At 38.5% G+C, this 21,063-nt stretch overlaps 1 protein-coding gene across 1 annotated transcript in view; it reads right to left on the bottom strand.

Annotated features, from left to right (window-relative positions):
* LOC138405579 (mucin-2-like) overlaps nucleotides 1-19,837 on the bottom strand; it is a 31,732-nt gene extending 11,895 nt beyond the window's left edge. The window contains exons 1-32 of the mRNA XM_069515083.1: nucleotides 19,691-19,837; nucleotides 16,195-16,298; nucleotides 16,034-16,085; nucleotides 14,978-15,130; nucleotides 14,725-14,889; nucleotides 13,894-14,043; nucleotides 9,650-9,814; nucleotides 9,366-9,518; nucleotides 9,012-9,155; nucleotides 8,763-8,933; nucleotides 8,652-8,681; nucleotides 8,364-8,507; nucleotides 7,930-8,100; nucleotides 7,674-7,715; nucleotides 7,444-7,584; nucleotides 6,697-6,867; nucleotides 6,441-6,482; nucleotides 6,211-6,351; nucleotides 5,454-5,624; nucleotides 5,198-5,239; nucleotides 4,968-5,108; nucleotides 4,128-4,298; nucleotides 3,872-3,913; nucleotides 3,642-3,782; nucleotides 2,892-3,062; nucleotides 2,636-2,677; nucleotides 2,407-2,547; nucleotides 1,568-1,738; nucleotides 1,312-1,353; nucleotides 1,082-1,222; nucleotides 323-493; nucleotides 67-108 (exon numbers count right to left, since the gene is read on the bottom strand). Coding sequence (XP_069371184.1) covers nucleotides 67-108; nucleotides 323-493; nucleotides 1,082-1,222; nucleotides 1,312-1,353; nucleotides 1,568-1,738; nucleotides 2,407-2,547; nucleotides 2,636-2,677; nucleotides 2,892-3,062; nucleotides 3,642-3,782; nucleotides 3,872-3,913; nucleotides 4,128-4,298; nucleotides 4,968-5,108; nucleotides 5,198-5,239; nucleotides 5,454-5,624; nucleotides 6,211-6,351; nucleotides 6,441-6,482; nucleotides 6,697-6,867; nucleotides 7,444-7,584; nucleotides 7,674-7,715; nucleotides 7,930-8,100; nucleotides 8,364-8,507; nucleotides 8,652-8,681; nucleotides 8,763-8,933; nucleotides 9,012-9,155; nucleotides 9,366-9,518; nucleotides 9,650-9,814; nucleotides 13,894-14,043; nucleotides 14,725-14,889; nucleotides 14,978-15,130; nucleotides 16,034-16,085; nucleotides 16,195-16,296 — 3,766 coding nt within the window. The 5' untranslated portion in view covers nucleotides 16,297-16,298; nucleotides 19,691-19,837. The remainder of the gene's footprint in view (nucleotides 1-66; nucleotides 109-322; nucleotides 494-1,081; nucleotides 1,223-1,311; nucleotides 1,354-1,567; nucleotides 1,739-2,406; nucleotides 2,548-2,635; nucleotides 2,678-2,891; nucleotides 3,063-3,641; nucleotides 3,783-3,871; nucleotides 3,914-4,127; nucleotides 4,299-4,967; nucleotides 5,109-5,197; nucleotides 5,240-5,453; nucleotides 5,625-6,210; nucleotides 6,352-6,440; nucleotides 6,483-6,696; nucleotides 6,868-7,443; nucleotides 7,585-7,673; nucleotides 7,716-7,929; nucleotides 8,101-8,363; nucleotides 8,508-8,651; nucleotides 8,682-8,762; nucleotides 8,934-9,011; nucleotides 9,156-9,365; nucleotides 9,519-9,649; nucleotides 9,815-13,893; nucleotides 14,044-14,724; nucleotides 14,890-14,977; nucleotides 15,131-16,033; nucleotides 16,086-16,194; nucleotides 16,299-19,690) is intronic.
* Between the last annotated feature and the right edge of the window lie 1,226 nt (nucleotides 19,838-21,063).

Here is a 21,063-nt window from a genome sequence, read left to right as displayed (position 1 = left end):
ATGAACCACTTCTGGTCTTTGGTTTTCATCTTATGTCTCTGATTTGTGTTGCCTCCTCAGTCTTACTTGTTGGTGATGGAGTGGTCGGAACTGGACAACTTGTAAAGTCTGAGGAGAAAGAAAAGTAACAACTGGATAAGTTCAAATGTAGCCTGAAGCATCTGTTTTCATCTGGTCATGATTAAGAAAAGACTAAGATATTCTAAATGTCACTGTAAACATTGAAATAGTTTAACAAATATAAGTAATAAAAACAGTTACAGTCACAATAACGTTGTATTTGATCATTGTTCTTCTAAAACTATTTAATAGAGCTGCTTACTGTATTGGTCAACAGGCTGACAATACTGTCCATCAGGAGGAATGGCACTGATGCATCCACATGTGTCGGAGGTGATGTTGTCACAGGACCCATACATGACACACTGGTCACATGACCAACGATACTGATCCTCACATCTGCACTGGTAACCACCGCTGCTCGGAGAGCAAACTGGACACAGAGAAATATATAAAAATTAATCAAACACATTTCAAAACATAGAGGGACAAAAATGGATCTAATGGCAGAAACTGATTGATTAAATAATCCTAGAGATGTTTTCACTAGTGTGTTTCATCTAAATTAAACCAACTGTTGTTTTCTTTACCCGAGAATGGTCCTTTATATTTAAATACTTTATATTAACATCAGGAGCGGGTCCTCTCTATAGAGGCCGCCATGTTTTTGACAGTCGTCCAAACTGAACAAACTAAACAAACTAAACAACTTTTATGTTTTTATGACAACTGAAGCTAACACAGGTTCTCCTTCATGTTTGGAAGGGGACAGTGAGAAGAGGGATATTCAGCCGCAACATGCAATATGCAACTTAACCACCAGATGTCACCAGATCTTACACAGTAAACCCAGAAATGCTTTGTGCTAAAAATGATTGCAGCCAATGACAATAGCTGTTATTCTGAGCTGTAGCTGTATTAGAAGCACAACTATGAATTCAAGGTGTATTCACTTTTATAAATTCACCTTCAAGTGGAATAATGTGTACGCACTATTCCAGTTACAAAGTGTAATTGTTACCTGTGGAGATGTTCATGCCAGAGACTTGTATGTTGTTGCTGATGCTGAGTGGATAGCTGATGTTTCTCAGTCGGTCTATCACTGAAACATCTGTGGTGTTCAGCTCAATGGTAATAATATATTCATAGACAACTGGAGAAGCTGCAGAGACAGAAAAAGGAAACGTGAATCACTTCTGATCTGTGGTTTTCATCTTATGTCTCTGATTTGTGTTGCCTCCTCACTCTTACTTGTTGGTGATGGAGTGGTCGGAACTGGACAACTTGTAAAGTCTGAGGAGAAAGAAAAGTAACAACTGGATAAGTTCAAATGTAGCCTGAAGCATCTGTTTTCATCTGGTCATGATTAAGAAAAGACTAAGATATTCTAAATGTCACTGTAAACATTGAAATAGTTTAACAAATATAAGTAATAAAAACAGTTACAGTCACAATAACATTGTATGTGATCATTGTTCTTCTAAAACTATTGAATAGAGCTGCTTACTGTATTGGTCAACAGGCTGACAATACTGTCCATCAGGAGGAATGGCACTGATGCATCCACATGTGTCGGAGGTGATGTTGTCACAGGATCCATACATGACACACTGGTCACATGACCAACGATACTGATCCTCACATCTGCACTGGTAACCACCGCTGCTCGGAGAGCAAACTGGACACAGAGAAATATATAAAAATTAATCAAACACATTTCAAAACATAGAGGGACAAAAATGGATCTAATGGCAGAAACTGATTGATTAAATAATCCTAGAGATGTTTTCACTAGTGTGTTTCATCTAAATTAAACAAACTGTTGTTTTCTTTACCCGAGAATGGTCCTTTATATTTAAATACTTTATATTAACATCAGGAGCGGGTCCTCTCTATAGAGGCCGCCATGTTTTTGACAGTCGTCCAAACTGAACAAACTAAACACCTTTTATGTTTTTATGACAACTGAAGCTATCACAGGTTCTCCTTCATGTTTGGAAGGGGACGGTGAGAAGAGGGGTATTCAGCTGCAACATGCAACTTAACCACCAGATGTCCCCAAATCTTACACAGTGAACCCAGAAACGCTATGTGCTAAAACTGATTGCAGCCAATGACAATAGCTGTAAATGTGCTCATAACCTCATGGATCTAATTACATGGACAATTCTGAGTTTGAAAAAAGGATGAAAATTAAACTTTAGAAAATCAATAGAGTTCTTTTATTCTGAGCTGTAGCTGTGTTAGAAGCACAACGATGAATTCAAGGTGTATTCACTTTAATAAATTCACCTTCAAGTGGAATAATGTGTACGCACTATTCCAGTTACAAAGTGTAATTGTTACCTGTGGAGATGTTCATGCCAGAGACTTGTATGTTGTTGCTGATGCTGAGTGGGTAGCTGATGTTTCTCAGTCGGTCTATCACTGAAACATCTGTGGTGTTCAGCTCAATGGTAATAATATATTCATAGACAACCGGAGAAGCTGCAGAGACAGAAAAAGGAAACGTGATCACTTCTGATCTGTGGTTTTCATCTTATGTCTCTGATTTGTGTTGCCTCCTCACTCTTACTTGTTGGTGATGGAGTGGTCGGAACTGGACAACTTGTAAAGTCTGAGGAGAAAGAAAAGTAACAACTGGATAAGTTCAAATGTAGCCTGAAGCATCTGTTTTCATCTGGTCATGATTAAGAAAAGACTAAGATATTCTAAATGTCACTGTAAACATTGAAATAGTTTAACAAATATAAGTAATAAAAACAGTTACAGTCACAACAACATTGTATGTGATCATTGTTCTTCTAAAACTATTGAATAGAGCTGCTTACTGTATTGGTCAACAGGCTGACAATACTGTCCATCAGGAGGAATGGCACTGATGCATCCACATGTGTCAGAGGTGATGTTGTCACAGGATCCATACATGACACACTGGTCACATGACCAACGATACTGATCCTCACATCTGCACTGGTAACCACCGCTGCTCGGAGAGCAAACTGGACACAGAGAAATATATAAAAATGAATCAAACACATTTCAAAACATAAAGGGACAAAAATGGATCTAATGGCAGAAACTGATTGATTAAATAATCCTAGAGATGTTTTCACTAGTGTGTTTCATCTAAATTAAACCAATTGTTGTTTTCTTTACCCGAGAATGGTCCTTTATATTTAAATACTTTATATTAACATCAGGAGCGGGTCCTCTCTATAGAGGCCGCCATGTTTTTGACAGTCGTTCAAACTGAACAAACTAAACAACTTTTATGTTTTTATGACAACTGAAGCTAACACAGGTTCTCCTTCATGTTTGGAAGGGGACGGTGAGAAGAGGGGTATTCAGCTGCAACATGCAATATGCAACTTAACCAACAGATGTCACCAGATCTTACTCAGTAAACCCAGAAATTCTATGTGCTAAAAATGATTGCAGCCAATGACAATAGCTGTTATTCTGAGCTGTAGCTGTATTAGAAGCACAACGATGAATTCAAAGTGTATTCACTTTAATAAATTCACCTTCAAGTGGAATAATGTGTACGCACTATTCCAGTTACAAAGTGTAATTGTTACCTGTGGAGATGTTCATGCCAGAGACTTGTATGTTGTTGCTGATGCTGAGTGGGTAGCTGATGTTTCTCAGTCGGTCTATCACTGAAACATCTGTGGTGTTCAGCTCAATGGTAATAATATATTCATAGACAACTGGAGAAGCTGCAGAGACAGAACAAGAAAACGTGAATCACTTCTGATCTGTGGTTTTCATCTTATGTCTCTGATTTGTGTTGCCTCCTCACTCTTACTTGTTGGTGATGGAGTGGTCGGAACTGGACAACTTGTAAAGTCTGAGGAGAAAGAAAAGTAACAACTGGATAAGTTCAAATGTAGCCTGAAGCATCTGTTTTCATCTGGTCATGATTAAGAAAAGACTAAGATATTGTAAATGTCACTGTAAACATTGAAATAGTTTAACAAATATAAGTAATAAAAACAGTTACAGTCACAATAACATTGTATGTGATCATTGTTCTTCTAAAACTATTTAATAGAGCTGCTTACTGTATTGGTCAACAGGCTGACAATACTGTCCATCAGGAGGAATGGCACTGATGCATCCACATGTGTCGGAGGTGATGTTGTCACAGGACCCATACATGACACACTGGTCACATGACCAACGATACTGATCCTCACATCTGCACTGGTAACCACCGCTGCTCGGAGAGCAAACTGGACACAGAGAAATATATAAAAATTAATCAAACACATTTCAAAACATAGAGGGACAAAAATGGATCTAACGGCAGAAACTGATTGATTAAATAATCCTAGAGATGTTTTCACTAGTGTGTTTCATCTAAATTAAACCAACTGTTGTTTTCTTTACCCGAGAATGGTCCTTTATATTTAAATACTTTATATTAACATCAGGAGCGGGTCCTCTCTATAGAGGCCGCCATGTTTTTGACAGTCGTCCAAACTGAACAAACTAAACACCTTTTATGTTTTTATGACAACTGAAGCTAACACAGGTTCTCCTTCATGTTTGGTAGGGGACAGTGAGAAGAGGGGTATTCAGCTGCAACATGCAACTTAACCACCAGATGTCCCCAAATCTTACACAGTGAACCCAGAAACGCTATGTGCTAAAACTGATTGCAGCCAATGACAATAGCTGTAAATGTGCTCATAACCTCATGGAATCTAATTACATGGACAATTCTGAGTTTGAAAAAAGGATGAAAATTAAACTTTAGAAAATCAATAGAGTTCTTTTATTCTGAGCTGTAGCTGTATTAGAAGCACAACGATGAATTCAAGGTGTATTAACTTTTATAAATTCACCTTCAAGTGGAATAAAGTGTACGCACTATTCCAGTTACAAAGTGTAATTGTTACCTGTGGAGATGTTCATGCCAGAGACTTGTATGTTGTTGCTGATGCTGAGTGGGTAGCTGATGTTTCTCAGTCGGTCTATCACTGAAACATCTGTGGTGTTCAGCTCAATGGTAATAATATATTCATAGACAACTGGAGAAGCTGCAGAGACAGAAAAAGGAAACATGAATCACTTCTGATCTGTGGTTTTCATCTTATCTTTCTGATTTGTGTTGCCTCCTCAGTCTTACTTGTTGGTGATGGAGTGGTCGGAACTGGACAACTTGTAAAGTCTGAGGAGAAAGAAAAGTAACAACTGAATAAGTTCAAATGTAGCCTGAAGCATCTGTTTTCATCTGGACATGATTAAGAAAAGACTAAGATATTCTAAATGTCACTGTAAACATTTAAATAGTTTAACAAATATAAGTAATAAAAACAGTTACAGTCACAACAACATTGTATTTGATCATTGTTCTTCTAAAACTATTTAATAGAGCTGCTTACTGTATTGGTCAACAGGCTGACAATACTGTCCATCAGGAGGAATGGCACTGATGCATCCACATGTGTCGGAGGTGATGTTGTCACAGGACCCATACATGACACACTGGTCACATGACCAACGATACTGATCCTCACATCTGCACTGGTAACCACCGCTGCTCGGAGAGCAAACTGGACACAGAGAAATATATAAAAATTAATCAAACACATTTCAAAACATAGAGGGACAAAAATGGATCTAACGGCAGAAATTGATTGATTAAATAATCCTAGAGATGTTTTCACTAGTGTGTTTCATCTAAATTAAACCAACTGTTTATTCTTTACCTGAGAATGGTCCTTTATATTTAAATACTTTATATTAACATCAGGAGCGGGTCCTCTCTATAGAGGCCGCCATGTTTTGACAGTCGTCCAAACTGAACAAACTAAACAAACTAAACAACTTTTATGTTTTTATGACAACTGAAGCTAACACAGGTTCTCCTTCATGTTTGGAAGGGGACAGTGAGAAGAGGGATATTCAGCTGCAATATGCAATATGCAACTTAACCACCAGATATCACCAGATCTTACACAGTAAACCCAGAAATGCTTTGTGCTAAAAATGATTGCAGCCAATGACAATAGCTGTTATTCTGAGCTGTAGCTGTATTAGAAGCACAACTATGAATTCAAAGTGTATTCACTTTTATAAATTCACCTTCAAGTGGAATAATGTGTACGCACTATTCCAGTTACAAAGTGTAATTGTTACCTGTGGAGATGTTCATGCCAGAGACTTGTATGTTGTTGCTGATGCTGAGTGGGTAGCTGATGTTTCTCAGTCGGTCTATCACTGACACATCTGTGGTGTTCAGCTCAATGGTAATAATATATTCATAGACAACTGGAGAAGCTGCAGAGACAGAAAAAGGAAACGTGAATCACTTCTGATCTGTGGTTTTCATCTTATGTCTCTGATTTGTGTTGCCTCCTCAGTCTTACTTGTTGGTGATGGAGTGGTCGGAACTGGACAACTTGTAAAGTCTGAGGAGAAAGAAAAGTAACAACTGGATAAGTTCAAATGTAGCCTGAAGCATCTGTTTTCATCTGGTCATGATTAAGAAAAGACTAAGATATTCTAAATGTCACTGTAAACATTAAAATAGTTTAACAAATATAAGTAATAAAAACAGTTACAGTCACAATAACATTGTATGTGATCATTGTTCTTCTAAAACTATTGAATAGAGCTGCTTACTGTATTGGTCAACAGGCTGACAATACTGTCCATCAGGAGGAATGGCACTGATGCATCCACATGTGTCGGAGGTGATGTTGTCACAGGATCCATACATGACACACTGGTCACATGACCAACGATACTGATCCTCACATCTGCACTGGTAACCACCGCTGCTCGGAGAGCAAACTGGACACAGAGAAATATATAAAAATTAATCAAACACATTTCAAAACATAGAGGGACAAAAATGGATCTAACGGCAGAAATTGATTGATTAAATAATCCTAGAGATGTTTTCACTAGTGTGTTTCATCTAAATTAAACCAACTGTTTATTCTTTACCTGAGAATGGTCCTTTATATTTAATACTTTATATTAACATCAGGAGCGGGTCCTCTCTATAGAGGCCGCCATGTTTTGACAGTCGTCCAAACTGAACAAACTAAACAACTTTTATGTTTTTATGACAACTGAAGCTAACACAGGTTCTCCTTCATGTTTGGAAGGGGACAGTGAGAAGAGGGATATTCAGCTGCAACATGCAATATGCAACTTAACCACCAGATATCACCAGATCTTACACAGTAAACCCAGAAATGCTTTGTGCTAAAAATGATTGCAGCCAATGACAATAGCTGTTATTCTGAGCTGTAGCTGTATTAGAAGCACAACAATTAATTCAAGGTGTATTCACTTTAATAAATTCACCTTCAAGTGGAATAATGTGTACGCACTATTCCAGTTACAAAGTGTAATTGTTACCTGTGGAGATGTTCATGCCAGAGACTTGTATGTTGTTGCTGATGCTGAGTGGGTAGCTGATGTTTCTCAGTCGGTCTATCACTGAAACATCTGTGGTGTTCAGCTCAATGGTAATAATATATTCATAGACAACTGGAGAAGCTGCAGAGACAGAAAAAGGAAACGTGAATCACTTCTGATCTGTGGTTTTCATCTTATGTTTCTGATTTGTGTTGCCTCCTCACTCTTACTTGTTGGTGATGGAGTGGTCGGAACTGGACAACTTGTAAAGTCTGAGGAGAAAGAAAAGTAACAACTGGATAAGTTCAAATGTAGCCTGAAGCATCTGTTTTCATCTGGTCATGATTAAGAAAAGACTAAGATATTGTAAATGTCACTGTAAACATTGAAATAGTTTAACAAATATAAGTAATAAAAACAGTTACAGTCACAATAACATTGTATGTGATCATTGTTCTTCTAAAACTATTTAATAGAGCTGCTTACTGTATTGGTCAACAGGCTGACAATACTGTCCATCTGGAGGAATGGCACTGATGCATCCACATGTGTCGGAGGTGATGTTGTCACAGGATCCATACATGACACACTGGTCACATGACCAACGATACTGATCCTCACATCTGCACTGGTAACCACCGCTGCTCGGAGAGCAAACTGGAAAAACAAATATAGACAAACATAGATCAGACTTTTTAAAGAACAAAGATTTATGAACTTGATCTCATGATTTGGTCCTTTTAAGTCAAACTGAATAACCTTTTTTTTAGTTCATTCATCTTTTGACATGGATATTTGCGAAGCAATTTGTTACCTTGTTTTAAGTGCTATACAAATACATAAAAAATGTATTTATTTTTTATATAAGTTTTTTTTAAAACAACTGAAACTGAGTGTGAGTGCAGTTGTTATTCCTATACCTGTGGAAATGTTGACTTCAGAGATTTGCATGTGGTTGATGCTGATGGGGTAACTGAGGTTGCTCAGAATGGTTCTTAGTGGATCTATTAGTCCAACATCTGAGATGTTCAACTCAAAAGTAATTAGGTATTCAACAGGAGGAGCTGCAGAAAATATAAGAACAATATGGGAAAGTTAGCTTCACCGTGGTCAAAGAAAAAACATGTAAGCTCTCATCATATGTGTCATAAGTAGACATGATTCTTCAAATTATCTGATTTCATTGAGTAGCATCTACTCTACCTTACCTGTCGTTGTCAGGGGACAGAGTGTGAGGTCTGTAGACAGAAAGAAAGAGTTGGTGAAGAAAAGTGCCGTTCAAATCATGACGTACATTAGTGTGTGACCATATTCCTCACTTTGATTGTGTCTTGACTGACAGTATTGTCCATCTGTGGGAATAGATTTGATGCAACTGCATGTGTTGTTTGTGTCTCCATCACATTTTCCATAAGTGGAACACGTGTCACAAGGCCAAAGGTAGTCATCTTCACATCGGCACTGGAAACCGCCCCCATGTTGGCTGCAAACTTTGAGCACATATTTTTAGTCGTTTTCTCTCTAAATTCTACATTCTACATTCTGATGGCTAAAGCATTAGCTCTTACCTGTAGTTATATTAACATCCCAGATGTTTGTTTGCCTGCTGATTTGGAGCGGGTAGGTTAGATTTCTCAGGGTGTTCCTTAGTTCATCTGCATCTGTCGTGATCACCTCAATGAGAACCTGGTATTCATATGTAACTGGGGTCACTGTTGAAAGAACAAAAAACAATTTAACAAATGTTAATGTTTTCTTTCCACATTTACATCGGGTGCTAACATCTGGGCTGACTCTTCCTGAAGAAAACTTGATCTTTATTCACACGGCTCTATAAAGTAAAGGATACGCATTGGCAAATGTCATTGTGTATTTTTCTGATAACCACAAGCAAACTACAGGGACTAGAAATATGTTCTTACCAGTGAATATTGTGTCAATTTGGGTGATGTTGACCGTGCTGCTGAGTCTAATGGGAAAACTGATGTTTTCCAAAGTGCTGTTTAATTGTTCGATCAGTGCACTGTCACTGGCATGGATTTCCACTTCAACTATGTATTCATACAGCTGGACAACTGCAGCAAGCCAGGAAACAAAAACAAAATATGGCAAGAGTGCTTGATACAGAATGAAAACATCGAGATGATGTTAAAATGTAAAAGTGCACATTAATAAGCACAAAATAAGCATTTAAAGTCAGTTTCACCTGTCTTTGGCTGGCAGTACCGCCCATTGGATGGAATACTGTTGATACAGCTGCACGTGTCATTTGTGATCTCATCACAGGCTCCATATGTAGCACAGTCCGTAGACGACCAGACGTACTGGTCCTCACATCTGCACTGGAAGTTGCTGCCATTAGGGTAACACACTAAACACACAAAAGCAAAAGAGAAAACATATTAAAGTCAGATATTTTTGCAACCCACATTCGTTTTAATTATAAAATGTGGATTTGGTTGAGTATTATGAATAAAACAAATAAGTACACGTCCGGATTTTGTTCTCTTCAGTCACTGAGCAGGCCTGTAACTGTAGGACTTTTTCCCTTGTTGAAGTTGTGCTACGGGTTTTTACCTTCCCTTATCTGTGAAACCCATCAGGACCTTTTCTGTTGACACAGTGCTGATAGGGACATATTTTGTATTCGGTGGCATAGTTACTTTAGCTTTGGTGGCTTTTCATTGAAAGAGGTTCAAATATTGACATTCAGGCTTTAAAGACTCTTAAATAGGGTTTGCAGCCTCATTAGGCTGCAATGTCTGGACCATTTTGGAAATCTTGTGTGCTGGAGCACAGAGCATAAACAAATAAACGTGTGAACAGATGTTATACCAGGTCTGAACAGGAAAGATGTTTGGTTTTTGAAGGAATGCTAGGTCATTCTTGTACTATTTTTCAAAGTAAAATATTGAAATTTTTACTTCACTGCCTTCATTTGACAGATATAGTTGATTTACAGATTTTTCTGTAACGTGCTTCACATTTCAGTAGTTCCACACCATTTAGCTTCCCTCAAAGATAATTTCCCCTACTTTACAAAAAACACAAAGATTAGTAAAAGTTCATGAAAAATAAAAACAGATTTGTGGATCAAAAGATTGTTTTTCCTTCTTTTGTCGATGGTTGATCCTCTCACAACCCCTCAGATCTATCTGTGGATCTTCTGGAGGAGTCTGAGCTTTAGAGCGGACAAAGCTACCTGACTGTATGGAAAGACTGTCGCTACATCTTAACCTGCATCTTAAGTAAAGAGCCACCTACACATTGTTGTAGCAGCATTACCTCTGTATTATGAAACTTCAGTCAGTTACTGCCGACAGTGATCTTTTACATTTGATGGACATAAAGCTGGAGAGTTGGTGTTTCTTTTATCTTATCATTTATATAGAGTTTTCAACATGAACTCCACCTGTCAGGTAAATTCTGTGTTGAGTTGGAAGTTGATCAAGTGATTTGGGTTTCATGTGTGCCGTCAGCTCCTTTTCCTGGTTTGATCAAAAGAGGAAACAGTGGGTGGGGCTTGTTTAAATGGGTCAACCAACTGTCCAAACATTTCATTAAGTTTGGACAGTTGGTTGAGCTCTTTTATGGGCCCAGTTATCTACTAAGTGACTGCTTTCAGGTATGCTCTGAACTCCAAATAATGTCCGGACATTTTCCGATGGGGCTGTATGCGAGAACAAATATCTGGAGGATTCACTGTGAGTGAGTGGATGTGTCGATAACGGTCATCAACGTTGATGTGCTGTACACAAAGACACGCCATCTCTGCGGCGGAATTCATTCGTTACATCCTGCTTCTGCGTGCTACGCCACACTTCACCTGAACGCTTTGCAGATTTCTGTCGTGTTGTTAAACTGTCTGAGCAGAGAATCTCCTGCTGCATTGTTCATGAGTGAAAACAGCTACATACACACAAGGGTTTACACCAGTAGGATCGGGGCCGCAAACCTTTTTCCTTTTAACGCCCTAAAACTGTTTCAGAACCTCCTTTGTGGGCCACAGTAAATTAACCGAACACATATATTGTTTTGTAAAAGTGTATTTTGTATTAATGTTAAACACTTTGTGATCTTGCATCTTTAAAAGTTGAGTTACAATTAAGCATTACCAACTGACTTACCGCATCAACCAAACCGCTTCTCTTTGGCTGGGTGCCTGATGCCAGATGGTAAAGATTGTGATACTGCGGCTGTTTTTAGCCAAAACAACCATGTCGCACAAACCCACATATTCTCATGCTTGGCTTGCAAAGACAGGATTAACTGCCTCATATCAAAGGTTCTCTTGATCCCACATACAAACAGTGTTTGTTGTGCCTGTTTTCCCTTATTAAGTGTTAACTTTATTATCAAAAAAACCTTTCCTTTTAAGTGATTCCAGTTTAGCTGCATGTTTCCAGCTGTAATAAGCCGCAAGGTCATCTTTTCTCATCACTGCACCACCCTAAACTGGGAACACTGGCTTGTGTTTATTTCTTATGGAACATTTAGCTCTATAGTCGCCACAATGCTTGTTTCCTTCACCCTTAGTGTGACCTAACAGGCACACAAGGACTGGAGGACATGTTAGTGTCTTCTTTTTTTCCCCCAGAAGAAATGAAGTGTCATTAGTTGCTTCATTGTATTTTTCAGACCACTGGTGGGATCAAGTTGGTTCATGGGCTGTATACGGCCATTGCTATTGGCAGCTGTAATGGAAAACTTGCATATGAACTTTGCTTGAACTCTTTCCTATGTCTCATCAATGCTCCTGTGCTGTGTTCAACAATAACTCATATAAAATAGAAACAAAATTGTGCTCGCATAACTGTCTAGTGTACGTGCAGAGGGACGGTTCGAAACTAGACAGACACCTTTTACTTTTTTACCCTTAACTATCAAATGCCCTGACTGATGCTTTGCACTTGGCAGATGTAACCTCAGAGTTCATGTCCTTCTTTCATGATGATCCTCTTGTTGACCCTGATCTGTGCAGAGCAGACGCTTCCTGTGTTAACCAGACTACAGGTGGCTTCAGTTTTCATGCTATTACTCAGAAACAGTTGTCTCTTATGTTTCCTGTTTACCTGACTGTATAAAACCTTTTTCTTTCCCTATTCGGGGTTGTTCCACTCAGAGCATTCATGCTGAGTGTGAAACCCTTTGCAGAGCTTTCTATTAAATGACCTAAAGACAACTCCGGTCTGAGAAACTCTTTATTTCACATCTCGAGATAAATTTCCACCACACAGCTATTCAGGATTTAGTTTCTGAAATGATGAATCATTGTGTTTCTATGACCTTAGAATGTCCTTTATATCTACATCAAGAGCGTATCCTCTTTCACGACATGTCTCACTGTCATGTCTCTACAGCTCAGAACAGAAAAACAAAAGAGAACTGGCCTGAGAGACAAAAATACTTTCAAAGACAATGTTGACCAGTTTCCTGGTTATAAAGGTTGGCAGAGCTGAGGGCAGGTTTTAAAAGGTTTCATTTCCTCAAGATATCTAAAGTTAATAAGTGAAGCATTACACAATAAACAAATGAATATGTCATAGATCATTGATTGAATGGAAATGACTGGACAGAGACATTATTTTACAAAACTGTAATATCACATTTTAATATGAAAAATCCCACATGGATTTTCCTGAGCAGGACTGAAGCCGTTTTCCGACATGACCTGTGGATAAAGTCGGAAGAATTGGGTCCAGACTTTACACGCAGTTTGCTTTTCACACATGCACAATGAAAACGGGAGGTTCTCCGCACAGACACATTCACAACAGCATCAAATCCTCCGCAATATTCAGGCAGGGGCAGGAAGTGACGTAATAATTCCACTGCAGAGATCACATGTGTCTCTTGACAACACACAGACACATGTGTCGGCTCCTATCACCGCAAACTCTCTTGACATCTTCGTCGGTGTCTTCTACGTGCATGACACCAGCAGATATTTTTATTAGATTTAAATTTTTCACATATCATCAACCCTCCCATTCGCTGTCTGTACATCCAGCGGGGGGTCCCCTGCTGTGTTCTAACATCAGATTCTCCTGACTTACTGCAGACTTTATATTAGGAGGCCATGCAGAGAGTGTCTGCAGATAATGTGGAGGCTCTCCCTCAGGCACACATGCACCTTCTCGGCCGAAAACATGCAGAATCTCTGGAATTCAGTGCATGAGTGACAGCGGCTTAATTGAATCTACTTTCAGATTTTGTAGATTTCCAGCTTCAGCTCTCACATTCATGCTGCTTCTGTGCACATGTGAATTGTCTGCTCTTTACATTGTTTGTGCGACAAGTCTGTCGAAATTCCCCAACCAACAGAACCCCATAACATCACACATCTGAATATACACAGGAGATTGATTTTATGGAACACTTGCAGTCTGTGCCGTGATTTGATGAAACAGGCTCCCAGGGTGTTCAGACCAGTGGGATCTCCGTTCTTACCTGTGGTGATGTCGATGTTTGTGACATTCACAGCGGGACCCAGGGTGAAGAAGCTGTTGTTGTTCAATTGGCTCCTGAGGTAGTCCACTGTCGCAACATCTGTCACGTTCAGCTCCACCTCCACTTCGTACTCCACCTGCGTCAGCAGCGCTGTAGAAGAAACACAACATATAGAAGTTTTCCTTTGTAGAAACATTGCTGCGAATATTATCTTGAAGTGGAGCTGAAGGCTAAATTCAAATTGGTCCTTTTTGGTAAGGATCTATCAGTCAAACTGAATTTCACACATTTTGTGCCTGGGTGTTGGATTGGAGGTGGTACCATACGCAACCAGAGTTTTCTCCAGTATAGCCTAACTCAAACAACAACAGGAAATATGAAATTAACAATTGGTAAATCTGTAGTCATACTCATATCTGCAGTGTGGCAGCCTAAATTATTTACAAATTTAACCAGTAATAATTTCAGCTTTATTATTTATTCGAAATGTAACATATATAGCATAATATACTTAATATAGTTTTTGGTGTTGTGTTTGCTGATGTGTTGTGAGTCTGTGTTTTGGTCTACATAGTCTTTAAACCTGGAATAACTGGATTTTTTTCGCAGCTTCACGGTGTCAACGTTACGACACATGACATTTGCAAACGTATTCCAAAAAAACACAACAGCTACAGGCTAGGAAACTGAAACCAGGAGCTTAAAAACCACAGTGTCTCCAGAAGAAGTGTCGAGTTACTGTCTAGGGAAGGCCATAATTATATAAGCAATGTGAATATGATGCTGAACTCATTGTTACTGGATTTAACAAAGAAATCAGAATGTGATTACCTGATATCGGCTGACATGACTGGTTGCCAGGCGGAATGGCATTGATGCAGTTACAGATGTTGCTCCATGTGCGTTCACAGGCGCCGTATGTGACACAGGTGCTGTACGGCCAAGCAAACTGTTCCTCACATCTGCACTGGAAGCCGGAGCCAGTTGACGAACACACTGTCAGAGGAGAATTAAGATTTTCTGATCAGAGTCTGTTAATCTTCACTTTACGTTTGTTGTGGATATGTTCGTGATTACCACTCACCGGTTGTGATACTTATGTCCGAGATCACTGTTTGGTTATCGAGTTGTATGGGAAGACCAGTAGCATTTAAGGACGAGCGAATCAGCTCAAAGGTTTCTGCATCAGAGGCATTCACTTCCACATCAATGATGTATTTCCACTGGTCTGTTAGAACTGCAAGGGTTGAAGTTGGAGAAGAAAGAGGAGAGTTGAACGAGAAGAATGATACTGCTAAGACATTTAGTATAAAGCCTGGAATCAGAGGGAAACACTGGCTTTGTTCAAACAAAGGCTACAAAAAAAAAGTTGTGTGAGTGGTAAAAAATACATAAATTATAACATACAGGTATGGCCATGGAGTAGAAATTTACTAATCATTAGGTTTGTTTGTTTTTCTGAAGAAATAATACATTAAAATGGCTGTGCAATATTTTTAACATTTAAATCATCTCATATGAATGAACAGACATTTTCAGATATGAGCTCCAAAGAATGTTCACACAATTGGGTCCAGACTTCGCCTTTCACACATGAACCACACATTAGGAGATACTGCTGTATTCTCACATGGCCTGCAATGACTCAGACATTTGCATTCTCAGATTGAGCCCCTCTGGATAATTTTAGAAGATAACTCGGATTTCAGTGCATGTCTGAAACACACTGACAGCTACAGGAGCAGAGGTGCGGTTACAATTCACAGACGCTTTTCCAAGAACACAACGAACAACCCAGTGAGTGACTTTGTATGTAGCATTTGTGTTTAATCACGTATGAAGGGTCGGGTGGCCAAAATTGCCTCCTGCGGGTGTATTTAAAGAATAAATGAGAAGAGTACTTTTCAATCAACAACGTGAAGAAAACAAAAATGTGAGGTTTTGCAGGTTTGTGTTTTTCTGGACTTGACGCATTCCCCTCCTGTAAACGCTGCTGGTTTGCAGAGGAATCTCAAAGTGACAACAACATGTCTTGGCCGAGATAATCTTAGCAGCATCAAATTTAACAGGCTGATATAATAGTGGGATAAATATTCTCATCTGAATCTCAGACAACACACCACCAGTTCATTGGACTCACCATTTCTTCTCTGTCTGGTGTGAGGTAGGAGTTGTTCTTCCTTGTCAAGTTCCTGAAGTAAAAAAAAAAAAAGAAAGACATCAGCATTATATTACAGCTCTGTGTCCATCACAGCACAATTCCCATATTTTCTGTGAGTTGCGTAAACACCCTGGACCTACCGGTGAAACCAGACATGGAAATTCAGAGAAGTCCCATGTTTCAAAAACAAAAAGTGTCACGAGCAGGGCAAAGACGGCCAAACCATTCTTAGATATTGCCATTCCTTCAAGAAAGGTAGAGAAGAAGAGAAAATCAAGAGGTTACACAGTGTTTCCATCCAGCCTTCATTGTTTTACAGTTCATTGTTACAGAGCTACTCTCTGCAGGGAACTTTCACATGGTCACAACTCTATTAATGATCCACTGAACAAAGAAAGGGTGGGGTATATTTATGCCTTTAGACAATGTTATTTGACTTTGTGTGGGCATGTTTGGGGCCAAATTGAAACCATGGACTTTGAAACACATGGAAACACAATACATAGACGGACACTTTATTTCATTAACTAAAATTTGGTTTGTTTCTAGTGTTGCTCCTGTAAGTGGAATCGTGCAAGTTCGAGTTTGTTGTGTCACATGATTTAGACTGGGAATTATCCCAACTGTGTTGATTTGTTGCACATGTAACAGCATCACATTTAATTGACATACAGAGTGTTTAGGTTAACCACACTAGCTGCTGCTGGGAGCCTGCTAATGCATCCTCATGACAAATTGACCAGTAAGAGACAGGAGGCTGGCACATGCTAGACCCCACACCTCTGTGCAGTGTGGGTTACATGCAGGGTGGCTTATGTATGCATGGCCATGGCTCAGCAAGTATTAAAAAAGTGCTAGAACACATTAGAACACATACCCCAGAATATTGCATCGAAAGTTTCTCCGTTTTTGTGGTGTTCACAACAACCAAAAGTACGTAATGTGTCCAACTCTGAGTTGGAAAGTGTCAGAGTTACAATGTTGACAATTTACCTCAAATACTTCCTCAAGAGAAAAAACACTTTCTATGAGGGAACAGATATCAACCATTAACTAGTTGCTTATTAGCATGGATGTTAGAGGCATATTGGCTATTTATTAGTCATTATAAAGCACTTATTAATGTTTTTATTCTTAATGACCTTATTCTGCAACTACTCCATTGATTAACAGTTTTCCCTTAAAAACCTCCTTATTTCTGCTTATTGATGGTAAGTAAGGAAGTTGTTGTACATGAATTACAATCAAGTGCTTGGATATCCCTAATATAAAGTGTTACCAAAATTTGACCTTGACCATTTGTGTGATGCTAAAGATCTGAAAGCTGAGTATAGCATTGACATCAGAGGCCTTTTTAAAGTTAGCGCTAATAAACACATTGCGTTGCAGTGTACACACCTTTAACAGCTCGTCCTCTTCAAGATAACTTTAGCTGAATTAAACAGAAAAGCTCCCATAGTGCTGATAGTGTGAGTCATAAAAATCCAGCGCTGCTCGGCTGCTCATCAGATTAAGATTTATCATGTTAAAGACACATGGTCACAAACGGACAAATGCACCAAGATACTTAACACGTATTCTAAAGTGAGTACATCTACTTGTGTCGTGTGTGTGTTTCTAGTGGCACATACAATTTCTGTGCTTGAGTTCTTAAATTACGGCCCACAATGAGGTACTTCAGCGAGGTACAAAGACATCATGTGTGATTCCGCTGACCACAGACACCGGTGACACGTCATTACAAGTCTTCGTGTGAGGGAACAGGTGCACAACTCAACAAAGGAACGACTGTCACACAAGCACAATAATTACTTTTCTTAATGCCCTGATTTGTCTGGAGAACAGGAATATCTGTCTGTTGGGGTCCAGACATACTGTCTTAAAGACGTTCTGAACGTCATCACTCAACCATGAAAGAGTGGATCGTTTCTATAGCAACAGAGGAATTTAGGGCTTTATTGTGTCACAGACAGTGTAGGAATGTGTGATTTAATGTCTCCTATCACTCAGTGTTAGATAATTCATAAACTAAAATTGGTTCGATTAGCATTAGCCAATTTTTGTCACAGTAACCTTCCAATTCATTTAGCTATTTAAGAGAGTTTATAGTGCTACTCCAACTGGCATACCGGATGGGCCGATGTGCCTTCTTGCAAGGCAGGAGGTCTGTCCACGATTAAAATGTTCATAACTCAATTCATTCTCAACGGATTTTCAAGCTGTTTGGTTTGTTACAAATGTCAGATGTGTATATAAGTCACAGAATAAAAATGAGACCTTTCATACAAAAATACATGATAGGATATGAAAATGATGTTGTAACGTTTCTATAATATTGGATTTATTTTAGTAAGTGTGGTTCTAAGTGCATTAGTTTTTCTAACCACATGAAAAATGGCTGGCATGGTGATATCTCCAGTATATTTCTGGAAATAAATGAAGACGTAAATAAATAAATACATATTATTAGCTTTATTTTGCTTTATGGGTGTTGCTTCCCTACTAATTGGCATATATAGGCTACTGTACTTATAAGCAACACTTTCATTATTCTTACTTTTTTCTGCCAGGGCTGATTTGTTATCCCAGTTAATCCCTACAGCAGTGCATGTACAGTTTAATGATCAGGGAAATTTAGAGTTGTGATGAGTCATAACTATACATGCTGTGTCTGAAATCATTACCTGTCTTACAGACTGTCAGTTGTTTTGTATGATTGCTGTACAACAGTCTCCTTGCTTGCCTTTGAGCCTACTCTCTTGAATTAAAATAGTTGAGGAAAAGAAATCAGAGAAACATCTCCAATACAGTCCAGAAAAGAGACCACGAAAATGGATTGTTTTGTATTTTTGAGAAGGAGCATGTTTAACTGTGTAAATGTATGTACGTTATTTTGACATTATGTTACGTTGTTATTATTAATGATATATATAAATGTACGTACATAAATAAAAATTCTTTATACTAAACACTAAAGATATTATTTTGACTTGATTCATAGATGTTGAATTCACTAATTGTAAGTTACTTTGGATAAAAGCTTCCGCAAAATGCCCTGTAATAATAATATAAATAACAATAAGATAATATCTGTAGAAATGGTGTCAATATTAACAGATTTAAATGTCAGTGAGCTAATTGGTTGACTTCATTATACTCTTGCACAAATTGAATTTTATAATAAAATAATAACTAAGCAAAACTGCGCTGCCAGATGAAAAATAATAAAGTAAGTGCATTAGATCCCAACTTTCAGAAATATAGTACAAGATGATTCTTATTGATAAATAAATTATTATATTTATTTATGTATCCATGTTAATGTCAAGGAATAGTCTTCTTTGATCAGTCCTGTATTTCTCAGTCCCCAAAGTCAATGAACATTTACCCTGTATAATAATTCCACAGGAGACACACATCCGTTTAAGTAAACCAAGATCAGTCCAGCAACCAAACTGACTATTAGTAAGAGATTCTGTTCAGTGTTGCCTCTATTATCTCACGCACTCATACAAAACATTTAAAAACCATGCTGAGAAAACTCAGAAAATAGGTCAACCTCTAAAAAACGTACTCTCCCAGTAAAACAATTGCTGAAATACACCAAACAAACATGTAAATGTGTAAATCTCTTACCATAGATTACGTTTTCCTCTCACTTTCCGCTTTACTTCTTGTCCCTAATGTGTTGAAGTAAATAGCTTCACTCTCTGCAGGAGATTGTAGAGGCTGCCCAACCCGTATGTTGAACGAGTGGAACTATGGGCTGTGTGAAAAAACTTCCTGAAATATGGTAAGGGACAGATTGTGCTGCAGTGGCTCAACAGGTTTAATCATTCCTGGAGTTTCCTTGTCGAATTATGTCAGCTTTTTCAGCCTTTGTATTTGTATATGAGTGTGAACCATAGATAATCTTACAAGAAAACTGTTAGACAGATAAATACAGGATCAAAGATTCTTGTATTTAGGTTTTCACTAACAGGTTACAGTGTGACAGTGTTGTTGGAAAGCGACAAACAAAATAACTTGTAAACAGATTAAAATGTAAGATGATAACACAACAAAACAGGGAGACAGTGACCCAGTGTTCAAGACAGTGGAAACTAAATTTAAATCCAGATAAATCCGCTGTAGGTGTAGCAGATACACTCTGTATGCAGAGCTGTAGACCTAAATAAAAAGATTCACCGTTATTATTTATGTATTAAGGGGTATTTAGGAATTGTTTAGATATTGCTAAGAAATCACAAAAAGTGACTATTCAGTGGAAATAAAGCAGCGTGCTTCTTTATTCTTTCCAAATATTAAGCAGCAGGTTACACACAGTTTCTACTTAACTTGTGAAATTGGCATTCAAGCATTCAGGACAAAATCATTAACACTAGTGAGGCACTGAAACAGGGGCGGGGAACCTACAGCCTTTGTTCCATATTGGGTGGATGTCAAAAAGGTCACAGTCATGGTAAAAAGAGACTGACACAAAGATATTAAGTGTCTGACAAGCATCGGAGCGACTGTCAGGAAAAAGACAAGTTGTGCTTTTCTGATAAAGTGAAAACAAGCCACTGAGTGTAGTTTTTAGGCACAAACTTTAAATGTGATGAAAAATGTCATGCTCAAGCATTACAGCTGAAAATGTGCAGCTACACCCGACAAGTTCTGAGGACAAACACTTGTGGATCAACTTGATGCTGTTTGGTGGAGTTTGTGTGCTCGACCATCAACTATGACAGACGATATGCAGCGGGTGAGCTACTCATCAGCTATGAATCTGAGGGCTGCTGTGATGACCCTGCAAAGAGGTTTGCAAACATGAACTCATTGTTAGCAACTGCATCTGCCTACTAATTCCAAAAATGTCTTTCTGGCTGAAGGTGGAGTACCATTTATCTTTAGCCTTCACACTTGGCATGTGTGTTGTTAACGGCCTGAGGACAGGAAGTATTGCATTTGATGCGACTGTGACGAGCGATACATTCAATATTAACACATTTTGAATCAACGGGCAA

This window comes from Paralichthys olivaceus, chromosome 19 (genome assembly GCF_024713975.1).
Source record: "Paralichthys olivaceus isolate ysfri-2021 chromosome 19, ASM2471397v2, whole genome shotgun sequence".
In the NCBI taxonomy this organism is placed as follows: Eukaryota; Metazoa; Chordata; class Actinopteri; order Pleuronectiformes; family Paralichthyidae; genus Paralichthys; species Paralichthys olivaceus.
This window is presented reverse-complemented; position numbering and strand designations above follow the sequence as displayed.